The sequence below is a fragment of the Oncorhynchus clarkii genome, unplaced genomic scaffold, assembly GCF_045791955.1.
Source record: "Oncorhynchus clarkii lewisi isolate Uvic-CL-2024 unplaced genomic scaffold, UVic_Ocla_1.0 unplaced_contig_8839_pilon_pilon, whole genome shotgun sequence".
NCBI classification, from domain to species: Eukaryota; Metazoa; Chordata; class Actinopteri; order Salmoniformes; family Salmonidae; genus Oncorhynchus; species Oncorhynchus clarkii.
The window spans coordinates 9,886-22,500 of NW_027260946.1; the positions used below are offsets into that span (position 1 = coordinate 9,886).

The following is a 12,615-nucleotide window of genomic DNA, read 5'->3' on the forward strand; positions in this document are numbered from 1 at the left end:
GAGTCCAGTTTCAGGTCAGCAGGGTCATCGGAGTCCAGTTTCAGGTCAGCAGGGTCATCGGAGTCCAGATTCAGGTCAGCAGGGTCATCTGAGTCCAGTTTCAGGTCAGCAGGGTCATCGGAGTCCAGTTTCAGGTCAGCAGGGTCATTGGAGTCCAGGCCGGTTTCGTCTACTTCTGAGCTTCCCCCTGTGGAAGCCTGGCCTTGTTGGAGCGAAGAGCTCAGGGAAGGGTTACTAGCACGTTCACCTGCCTCTGTCTCGAAGTCTGCTACCACCCAGAGGATTCCCACAGCCGGTGGACAGTCGTCTGGAGGAGTTTGGGCAGCAGAGACCTGTGAGTGAACAGCTCGGAAACAGTTAGTCAGAGCTATAAAGTACTTCATCATAGTGTCATCCAACAGATGCAGGTCTGGGATAGCACAAGGAGGGGATGCTGGGGTTCTCATAGGCCATGAGATCCCTGTGTGGGCGAGGTCCAGTTATCCTGAAACAGGTACTCAGACATTTTCTTTGCTTCCTCATTTGTGGTGGGAAAGCTTCAGTCCATTCTGAGTAGCTATCCACCATTACCGAAACGTATTCTTTCTCTTACAAGTGGGCATATGTACAAAAGCCCTTTTCATATTTACAAATGGGCCCCCGGGTTCTGTTGAGACAAAGAAGTACTTGTTTTCCGGCGCTGTGTTCTTGGAAACTTCAACATTATGCACAAACTTGTGCTACAATCGCATGACCATTCATTTCTGCATGCACTGACCCTTCCCCCCTTTGGACACATGACTCACACCGTGATGCATGCGTCCAAGGTAACCTAACAGTGCCAGTGGCTAATCGTACAACCCTCCCCATATGCAGCCAACAGAATGAAATGTCAATAATTAGTTACAGTAATCAACCGGTGGCCACTGATACAGAGGAGCTGTTATTGGCTGGAGTATAACCTTCTCTCTTGACCTTGGGAGGAAACCCTCCCTAACCAAGGAGCTCAAACATTTAATTAGTTTCAGAAACCACCTGCAGGATGACATTTCCAAGTGTAAAATCATATTTAAAGGTTGGTTATTATACTCCAGTAGTCTCTGCCTACTCTCTTCATGCAGGTTTCCACAACACTATGCACACTCCTTATTAGGTCATGTGGATCCCCAGGATCTTTTCTTCAACAACGGATCCTCTTGGGATCCTCTGCTTCCTTCTGAACGGTGGACATTTTAGGACATCCACAGCCCTCCCCTCAGTCCTGACCCTAGGCTACCTGTCACTCTGAGGCTGGTACCAAACCTATATCAAACTGACAGGGCGTTAGCTTGTGTTCCCTGTGGTAGCTCAATATGACAAGCCTGGAACACCTCTGTCCCATTCCACTGTCTGCCTCTCTCTGTATGCTGTACATCGTCGGACATACATGGCCCTCCTCTCAGTCCTGGCCCTCATACCTGTCACTGAGGCGGATATCAAACTGACAAAGCGGTGGATTGTGGCCCCACATGACAAGCATCTAGCATCCCCCCACGCCTGGGACAGTAATTGAATCCCAGATCTCAGCCAGGGAGTGCAGCTGTAGGCTCATATACGTTACAGTTTGTCAGCAGTGCCTGGGATAGTGGCCTGGCAGCTGAACTGCTTCACTGGCTTGTAATGGGACTGTAACCCCCATCTCTCTCTTTCCCCCTCTCCAGCTCTCTCTTCACCTCCCTCTCCCTTTCTCTCTCTCTCCCGCTCTCTGCTCGCTCTCGCTCTCGCTCTCTCCTAGGCCTGTCCCTATTTATTGGTTACCCCCTCCTGCTCTTGTGCTATAGTTCTCTTCTGTCACCCTTCCCTATTCCATACCTCCCCATCTTCCCCCTTAATAACCCTGTCCCAGAAACGGCTCAGCCAGCACATTGTGACTCACAGTGTCACAGACAGAGAGGAGAGGATGTACGGCCAGCGGCTGTGGCTAAGAGCAGAGTAGGTGTATACCTCACAGATTCACATTGTGTGGAGTTCAATAAATGGGAACGCTCCTCCACGTTTTTGCGTAATGTCATGTATATGAATCACGTGGCTGCCTGGCTCCTCAGTAATGCTGATGTGTGCAGTGGATAATGTATCTAGCTCTCAGGTCTGGTCTGTTGTAATAATGGCTGTACCTCTCTGTGGAGAAACTACAACGTGACAGAGATAATATCTCTCATTAGAGGATATTAATGTCCCGTGTTATGCTGGTCTGACTTGACTTTAGTCTGATGTTCTTTCAGGGAACTGGTCTCATAAAAGTCCTACTAGGGGAAAATAGAACACATGAAAACATCGAAGCATTTTCCCACACACACACACACACGCACGCGCACGCGCACGCACACGCACACACGCACGCACACGCACACGCACACGCACACGCACACGCACACGCACACGCACACACGACTGATGACTATAGTCTTATCTACTAATCTTCCTTGCCTTACTAAACCCTAACCGAAGTCCAATCATGTTTCTTTGTACCATTCGCCCTGAGGTAATCTCACTCCAAAACCTGTGGAAGCGGCGTTTTCTCTCACACGTGTGCTGTACGCTCGTATAAATACTTCTGGGAACTGAGGCAAGTATTTAAATTAGACATGCCTTTTCATTATTTTGTCGCAGTGTAATTTCCTACCCGTGGGCTGCTGAGGCGGCGTTTCCATAATTCCTAAACATTTCCAACAAGGCTCAGATTCAAAAGCCCCTCTCATGTTACACTGGCTGCATTAATTGAATAAAATGTCAGTGATAAAGGTCCCACTTATGTTCTGGTCTGTACTTCCCTTTAATATTGATGTTTAGCCAGATGATAAAGATTTCCCTATGAGGTAAATTCCACCAAACAAGCCCATACACTTCTGTTGAATCAAATGTTGTGGATGTGAGAAGAAAACTACACCTATAATCTCACACCTCATTTCATTCCAGTCATCTAGCCGACTACTGGAATATCTGCTATTGAACTTTGATGGAAGATCATTTACATTGACAAACCTATCTATCACTGACGGTCATTGGCAGAGTAGGCTACTGTGTTCAGATCCACATATAGTTAAGAAATAAGGCCAGAGGAGGTGTGGTATAGGGCCAATATATCATGGCCATACCTTTGCTATGAGCTCAGGTGCATCCTGTTTCTATTGATCATCCTTGAGACGTTTCTACAACTTGATTGGAGTCCACCTGTGGGAAATTAAATGGATTGGATTTGATTTTGAAGGGTACACACCTGTCTATATAAGTTGACAGTGCATGTCGGAGCAAAAACCAAGTCATGAGTTCAAATGAATTGTCCATAGAGCTCCGAGACAGGATTGTGTCGAGGCACACATCTGGGGAAGGGTACCAAAACATTTCTGCAGCATTGAAGATCCCCAAGAACATAGCGGCCTCCATCATTCTTAAATGGAAGAAGTTTGGAACCACCAAGACTCTTCCTAGAGCTGGCCGCCCGGCCAAACTGAGAAATCGGGGGAGAAGGGCCTTAGTCCCTTCAGTTCACTTCAGTTAGTGCTAAATACGGCTGCTAGAATCCTGACTAGAACCAAAAAATTTGATCATATTACTCCAGTGCTAGCCTCTCTACACTGGCTTCCTGTCAAAGCAAGGGCTGATTTCAAGGTTTTACTGCTAACCTACAAAGCATTACATGGGCTTGCTCCTACCTATCTCTCTGATTTGGTCCTGCCGTACATACCTACACGTACGCTACGGTCACAAGACGCAGGCCTCCTAATTGTCCCCAGAATTTCTAAGCAAACAGCTGGAGGCAGGGCTTTCTCCTATAGAGCTCCATTTTTATGGAACTGTCTGCCTACCCATGTCAGAGACGCAAACTCGGTCTCAACCTTTAAGTCTCTACTGAAGACTCATCTCTTCAGTGGGTCATATGATTGAGTGTAGTCTGGCCCAGGAGTGGGAAGGTGAACGGAAAGGCTCTGGAGCAACGAACCGCCCTTGCTGTCTCTGCCTGGCCGGTTCCCCTCTTTCCACTGGGATTCTCTGCCTCTAACCCTATTACAGGGGCTGAGTCACCGGCTTACTGGGGCTCTCTCATGCTGTCCCTGGAGGGGGTGCGTCACCTGAGTGGGCTGATTCACTGATGTGGTCATCCTGTCTGGGTTGGCGCCCCCCCCCCCCCCCCCCCCCTTGGGTTGTGCCGTGGCGGAAGTCTTTGTGGGCTATACTCAGCCTTGCCTCAGGATGGTAAGTTGGTGGTTGAAGATATCCCTCTAGCGGTGTGGGGGCTGTGCTTTGGAAAAGTGGGTGGGGTTATATCCTTCCTGTTTGGCCCTGTCCGGGGGTGTCCTCGGATGGGGCCACAGTGTCTCCTGACCCCTCCTGTCTCAGCCTCCAGTATTTATGCTGCAGTAGTTTATGTGTCGGGGGGCTAGGGTCAGTTTGTTATATCTGGAGTACTTCTCCTGTCCTATTCGGTGTCCTGTGTGAATTTAAGTGTGCGTTCTCTAATTCTCTCTTTCTCTCTCTCGGAGGACCTGAGCCATAGGACCATGCCCCAGGACTACCTGACATGATGACTCCTTGCTGTCCCCAGTCCACCTGGCCGTGCTGCTGCTCCAGTTTCTTTCAACTGTTCTGCCTTATTATTATTCGACCATGCTGGTCATTTATGAACATTTGAACATCTTGGCCATGTTCTGTTATAATCTCCACCCGGCACAGCCAGAAGAGAACTGGCCATCCCACATATGCTCTCTCTAATTCTCTCTTTCTTTCTCTCTCTCGGAGGACCTGAGCCCTAGGACCATGCCCCAGGAATACCTGACATGATGACTCCTTGCTGTCCCCAGTCCACCTGACTGTGCTGCTGCTCCAGTTTCAACTGTTCTGCCTTATTATTATTCGACCATGCTGGTCATTTATGAACATTTGAACATCTTGACCATGTTCTGTTATAATCTCCACCCGGCACAGCCAGAAGAGGACTGGCCACCCCACATAGCCTGGTTCCTCTCTAGGTTTCTTCCTAGGTTTTGGCCTTTCTAGGGAGTTTTTCCTAGCCACCGTGCTTCTACACCTGCATTGCTTGCTGTTTGGGGTTTTAGGCTGGGTTTCTGTACAGCACTTTGAGATATCAGCTGATGTACGAAGGGCTATATAAATAAATTTGATTTGATTTGATTTGGTCAGGGAGGTGACCAAGAACCAGATGGTCACTAAGACAGAGCTCTAGACTTCCCCTGTGGAGATGAGAGAACCTACAAGAAGGACAAATATCTCTTCAGCACTCCACCAATCAGGCCTTTATGGTAGAGTGACCAGACGGAAGCCACTCCTCAGTAAAAGGCACATGACAAGATTATCTGGTCAGATAAAACCAAGATTGAACTCTTTGGTCTGAATGCCAAGCATCACATCTGGAGGAAACCTGGCACCATCCCTATGGTGAAGCATGGTGGTGGCAGCGTCATGATGTGGGGATGTTTTTCAGTGGCAGGTTCTGAGAAACTAGTCAGGGTCGAGGCAAAGATGAACGGAGAAAAGTACAGTGAGATCCTTGATAAAAACCTGCTCCAGAGAAGCGCAGGACCTCAGACTGGGTTGAAGGTTCATCTTTGAATGTCCTTGAGTAACCCAGCCAGAGCCCAGACTTTAACCCAATCTAACATCTCTGGAGAGACCTGAAAATAGCTGTGCAGCAACGCTCCCCATCCAACCTGACAGAGCTTGAGAAGATCTGCAGAGAAGAATGGGAGAAACTCCCCAAATACAGGTCTGCCAAACAAGCATCATACCCAAGACGACTTGAGGCTGTAATCGCTGCTTAAGGTGTTTCAACAAAGTACTGAGTAAAGGGTATGAATACTTATGTAAATGTGATATGTCTGTTTTTTATTTTTTATTTTTTATAAATGAGCAAAAATGTATAAAAACCTGTTTTGACATTATGGGGTGTGTAGATTGATGAGGAAAAAAAACTATTTTATGTATTTTAGAATAAGGCTGTAACTTAAGAAAATGTGGAAAAAGTCAAGTACTGAGTACTTTTCGAAGGCACTGTATAACAAACCTTTTCCATTGCTATTATAAACTGGTTACCAACGTAATTAGAACAGTAAAAAGAAATGGTCTGATATACCACGGCTGTCAGCCAATCATAATTCAGGGCTCGACCCACCCAGTTTATAATGTACAGTAGATCAGCATCGCTATATGAAGAATCCTATCATGTCACACATACATTTCTAGATTTGGTTCTGACTGTGGTGCTGTGTTGAGCTGAGCCCATGTCTTTTTTAGAGAATGGGGAGTTGAAGGTATAACCCAGGGGGATCCCTGCTTTTTCCCCCAGGAGGGGTGATAGAAGGCTGGTATCACCTCAGGCTAAAAGAACAGTCCCCTGGAGGATTCCCCCTGTTATCTCTCATTGATTTCAGATCATTGATTTCCAGTGGAACTGGAAATGTTGCTGTTAAGCCCCTCCAAACACTTGTATTTGAAATGACTTGGATTTATTAAAATCTAGGAGCTGTATAGTAAAGTTACAAAGCACCAAGTCAGTAGAACAGAGATTCTATAATATTATCAGTTCTAATCTGTAATTCTATGGTTAGCATGTTGAAACAAATGCTATACAATACCATGCAAATGCAAATCAAATTGTATTAGCCACAGTGAAATGCTTGTTTACGAGCCCCTAACCAACAATGCAGTTAAAAAAAAATACAGATAAGAATAAGAGATAAAAGTAACAAGTAATTAAAGAGCAGCAGTAAAATAACAATAGCGAGACTATATACAGGGGGGTACCGGTACAGAGTCAATGTGCGGGGGCACCAGTTAGTTGAGGTAGTATGTACATGTAGGTATAGTTATTAAAGTGACTATGCATAGATGACAACAGAGAGTAGCAGTGGTGTAAAGAGGGGGTGGGAGGGGGTGAGGGGTGGGGGCACTGCAAATAGTCTGGGTAGCCATTGGACTAGATGTTCAGGAGTCTTATGATTTGGGGGTAGAAGCTGTTTAGAAGCCTCTTGGACCTAGACTTGGCTCTCCAGCAGGTTATGGTGCAATTTGAAGTGGGCTTCCCTTAGCCCACCCAAAGCCTCCAACGTTCAATAACAGCTCAGGACAATTTGTTTATTGAAAGAGAAAAAACAACAGCGTAATCATTCCATTATTTCTACATGATCAATGCTATTCGGTGAAAATCAGTGGAAGTCAGTGCCTTATAAAAGCAGACTAACATTTTCATGAGGTTGGATTGATCTTTCCTGGGGTGGAACCTGATTGCCCGTCCTAGTCAACCACGGTGTAGCAGAGTGGTCGCTGCCATGGCGTGACCACGCAATTCATGCTGGGAAGGCTCTGAGAGGGAGAGGGAGGGGGAGAGGGAGGAGAGGGAGAAGGAGAGGGAGAGGGAGAGAGAGAGAGAGAGGGAGAGGGAGGAGAGGGATTAGAGGGAGAGAGAGAGAGAGAGAGAGAGAGAGGGAGAGGGAGAGGGAGAGGAGGGAGAGGGAGAGGGAGAGGGAGAGGGAGAGGGAGAGGGAGAGAGAGAGGGAGAGGGAGGGAGGGAGAGGGAGGGAGAGAGAGAGAGAGATAGTGAGAGAGAGAGAGAGAGGGAGAGGGAGAGAGAGAGAGAGAGGGAGAGGGAGGAGAGGGAGGAGAGAGAGAGAGGGAGAGGGAGAGGAGGGAGAGGGAGAGGGAGAGTGAGAGAGAGAGAGAGAGGGAGAGGGAGAGGGAGAGCGAGAGCGAGGAGCCGAGTCTTTTCCACCATTATCGTAAATTGAAGAAGCCTTTAGGATGGAGACAGACTATTTTAGTTGCACAGAGGACGTCACTGTGGGAAATACAACCTGGAGTTTGCCTGACGGTTTATTCAAAAGTTTTTGTCGTTGTTATTGCAGGTGGGTATTGTAAGCGGTAGACTTCTCTTGAAAACTCTACCTTACAATTTTAGAATGTCAACAGAAGCTATGCCCAAACATACTACAGGGAGCCAAACCTTTTGTGCCGAAAAAACAACACTGTAGGACATCGATACATCAAGTCTTCAACTGCCTTCAATGTCCTGCATTGCCTTAAACTTCTCAACTCTTTACCTGTCTAATATCTGGGTACTTTCTTACCAAAACAGAAGTGGGGTGACCGCTTTGTCATTGATTCAATTAAAGATGGAGTCGTTCATTCAAACAATAAAAACAATCCCTAAGCCCACTTCTGTTCTGGTAAAAATAATCTGAGGGACGGGCCTGGAGAAATGTAACCACTCTCAAATTCATAGACAGAGCTGTGCCTGCAAGGAATAAACATCCAAGATATCTACGTTAATGTATTTCTGTTCATATTTACATTGTTTTACAAACATTGGAGTAAAACAAGCTTATATTCTGGGTTCTGATGGAGTGTGACAGTTGAACTAAGATCATGTGGTATTTCTAGGTTATCTTTTTCAAGAATCAATGTGTACATTTAAATAATGTAAAAAGTCAAAAAATAGATGTAGCAACTAAGGATACTAGCTTTAGTGAGCTCCAATGTGGCATTGACAGACTGATAAACAACAACAACATCATCATCAACAACAACAGAAAGAAACCTATGAAGAAGAGACACAATGCCATTCTTTCACTGATCTCAGTTTCCTGAACTCTCTCTGTCATCATCACCCCGCTTCCCAGACCACTGGTTAATGTCTCCCCATTAACAGGGCATTCAAATGGAACAAACCCTGGTGAACAGCTGGCGTGGTGCCACAGAGCCATAGATTTCACCTTAGATAGAGTACAGTAGGATCTATGGGAGCGAAGAAAAGACCCTCTGCCTGTTTTATTCCCCTGTTGTGGTTGTCAGCCCTGAGGGAAGTCAGTGTTGTCACACACCGCCACACAGTCCCGTACAGTGAGAGAGGGAGAGACAAGACGGAGATGGGGAAACTCTCCGATGAAAGAAGCTGACGCTTTGGCTCTTCTCTGAACGTACACAATTTCTCGATCAAGCATGCACGTAGGCATGCACACACAGGCAGCCAGGCTTGCAGGCACACATGCACACACCCTGCCAGACACACACCCTGACACACACACACCCTGCCACACACCCACCCTTTCGAAAGGCTGGTCACGACTCTCCACCCTTGTTGGCAGGCAGCATGCATTGTGTATTCATTAGGGCTAACAGTCCCAGGCTTGTGTCACCATTAGACAGCATTACTCTGGCTGCTATTTGAGCATTGGTCACGCTCCTGAAGCATGCTCTCTGAAGCATGGAGAGGGCTGGCTAATCTGTCTGGAACCAATACAGGATATCCTCTCAGGGCTTCTCCTCTCAGCCGTGTGAAGAGGGAGCAGAGTGAGAAGACACTGTACTGGATATCCTAGAGACAGAGAGTACACACACTTCACTGAGGTGTGGCTGGCTGGAACCAGTGGTTCATTCTGATGAGGCCGACTAGTGTTGGGCGGAGTCACTCACTACCGTGACCAATGGGGTGTAAGCTTCCCGGAGGGGGTCAGTTAGGATTGGGGGAAAAGCAGGAAGTGGAAACGAATTGAACCAGACACAGGGTTTCTGGATAGGTTGGAGTCGGACAAGGGATGAATACATTCGGATAAAATTGCACTGGGGATCAGAGGGATAAGATAACATATTATAATTTGGTTATAGTGCTTCGTAAGACTTCATAAACATTCATAGCCCCTTCATAACATCTTACATATCAACATTTCAACAGCTATTTGGAGTCAGTGGAAAATGTGTTAAATAGAGGATTTTTTGCTCTGTTTGTTTTCAAAATATCTGCAAATGCATTTCACACTGTACCCTATATTTCTGTACAACATTGTCTAAAAACCAGCTCCAACAAAACTGTCATCAAGCTATTTAGTCAGTGTAAAACAGCCGCTCTACACATTAACCAAACCCATTACAAAGAGTTGATAGTTATTGTTTAATGATTCATTAGGTGTCTACAGCACCCCAGACCAGCTGGCAATACCTCCGCCGACATTTCACCACAAATAGATCATTTATTTGGAGTGCCTTCAGAGCAGCAATTAACCAAACCTATTCTGTTCCAGAGAGAGATAGAGTGAGAGAGAGAGAGACGGGAGAGGTAAAGAGCGAGAGAATGAAGCACAAGGAAAGAGTGAGAGAGAGAGATGAGGGAGAGAGAGATGAGGGAGAGAGAGACAGAAAGAGTGAGAGAGAGATGAGGGAGAGAGAGACAGAAAGAGTGAAAGAGAGAGAGACGGGAGAGGTAAAGAGCGAGAGAAGGAAACAGGGAAAGAGTGAGAGAGAGAGATGAGGGAGAGAGCAAGAGAGAGGGGAGGAGGGGAGGAGGGGGGAGAGCGTGAGCGTCATCGAGAGCGTCATCGAGAGAGAGAGAGAGAGAGAGAGAGAGAGAGAGAGAGAGTTATTGTGACAGCCAGCTGCCTAATTGTTCATTTGAGTTAATCACCTGACAAGTCAGAGCAAGTCTACCCACAATGCCAGAGTCTAATAGAGGCGGACGTGCTCATTTGATGAGATCAATGATGAGATCAAATCATTATGATGCTATTGCTCTTCTTTGTGCACCAGGCCTCCTAGACCTCTTACACCCCCCCATACTCAACTGGTGGACTGCGGTCTGGACCTGGCCCGAGAATGGGGTTATGAACCGTGGGTCCCCACGTGCTTTAACCCCTGATGATATAAACACGCATAAGACATGTTTTATTTATTTATTGCGGGAAATTAGTTTTAAAACAGCAAAGAAAAATATCTTCCCCATGCAAAATGTGTAGAACTGCTGGAAATGTGCTTCTAAACCGAACATGTTGTCTCTGCCAATAAGAGGGGTGTGAACAGTTTGGAGTCACATGTTTGCGAGGTGGGGGTTAGTTACTATGCCGATTAATGACAATATCCATCCAGACCTTTGTCATCTAGGACATGTGTTCTACCAGACCTTCTTAAAAAGCAAATGTTTTTCTGAAATAGTAAATGAGTACCCCTGTCCTACACATCTATCTCTCGTTTTGACATTCTCTCTCTCTCTCTCTCTCTCGCTCTCTCACTCACTTTATCTTTCTTGAGAACCTCTCTCTCTCTCTCTCTCTCTCTCTCTCTCACTCAATTTATCTTTCTTGAGAACCTCTCTCTCTCTCTCACTCACTTTATCCTTCTTGAGAACATATCTCTCTCTCAATTCAATTCAAGGAGCTTTATTGGCATGGGAAACATATGTTAACATTGCCAAAGCAAGTGAGGTAGATAATATACAAAAGTGAAATAAAAAATTAAAAAGTGAACAGTAAATATTACACTTGCAGAATTTCCAAGAGAATAAAGACATTTCAAATGTCACATTATGTATATATACAGTGTTTACACAATTTACAATGTGCAAATGGTTAAAGTATAAAAGGTAAAATAAAGAAGCATAAATATGGGTTGTATTTACAATGGTGTGTGTTCTTCACTGGTTGCCCTTTTCTCGTGGCAACAGGTCACAAATCTTGCTGCTGTGATGTCACACTGTGGTATTTCACCCAGTAGATATGGGAGTTTATCAAAATTGGATTTGCTTCCGAATTCTTTGTGGATCTGTGTAATCTGAGGGAAATATGTCTCTCTAATATGGTCATACATTTAGCAGGAGGTTAAGAAGTGCAGCTCAGTTTCCACCTCATTTTGTGGGCAGTGAGCACATAGCCTGTCTTCTCTTGAGAGCCAGGTCTGTCTACGGCGGCCTTTCTCAATAACAAGGCTATGCTCACTGAGTCTGTACATAGTCAAAGATTTCTCTCTCTTCTACTTCTCTCCTCCCTTCCTTTACTGTCTGTCTCGAGGACTGCATTACACAGAATGGTCCTGGAACACCAAAACAAGTGTTGAGATGCCAGTTTGGATTTGGCTTCACACCAATCATATCAGAAACAAAATGTAATTTCATGAAAAAAACTTGAATGGTTGCGTCTCGTTGTATCATTGTCCTCCGGTGGCTAGCTGGCTAACTTCGGCCTTTCCTAAATTAGCCATGGATGGAGATAGGGATTTAGACTTGTGTTAGTTTAAAGGTATGAATATTAAAACATACAATCTACCTGCACTGAAGCCACTCAACATTTACATTACATTCAGTCATCTATCAGACTCCCATCCAGAGTGACCCACAGGAACAACCAGGGTCAAGCTCCCCGCCCAAGGGCACGTCGACAGATCTCCCACCAATTCAAAACGGGGACTCGAACCAGCGACTTATCGGCCACCTCCCAAGCTCCCAACCGCCAGGACACCAACCACCCAAGATTTCCCACACAGTTCCCTGAGAGCTGCCCCTCAACCATCCGAGACCCTCCCCATAGTTCCGAACCCCTAAGACCATCCCCCAAACCACCAACAACAAACTAAATCAACAAAAGAGGAAAACAAGGAAAACATGAAAAAACACAAAAATCAACAAGGCCACCTGATTTAGTTTCAGTGCATTTGTGGCACTGTTTACAAATGCACTGTGTTTGTGAGAATGATGGCACTTCTCTACAAGTAGGGGGAGTCAAAGTGTTTTTTGTACTTGCACGCGCACGTGCACACACACACACACACACACACACACACACACACACACACACACACACACACACACACACACACACAAACACA

The 12,615-nt window shown here is 45.9% G+C and overlaps 1 protein-coding gene across 1 annotated transcript in view; it reads left to right on the forward strand.

Annotated features, from left to right (window-relative positions):
* Positions 1-1,405: 1,405 nt before the first annotated feature.
* LOC139402479 (proline-rich protein 2-like) overlaps positions 1,406-12,615 on the forward strand; it is a 21,324-nt gene continuing 10,114 nt past the window's right edge. Inside the window, exon 1 of the mRNA XM_071146440.1 lies at positions 1,406-1,523. Within this exon, the coding sequence (XP_071002541.1) occupies positions 1,406-1,523 (118 nt within the window). The remainder of the gene's footprint in view (positions 1,524-12,615) is intronic.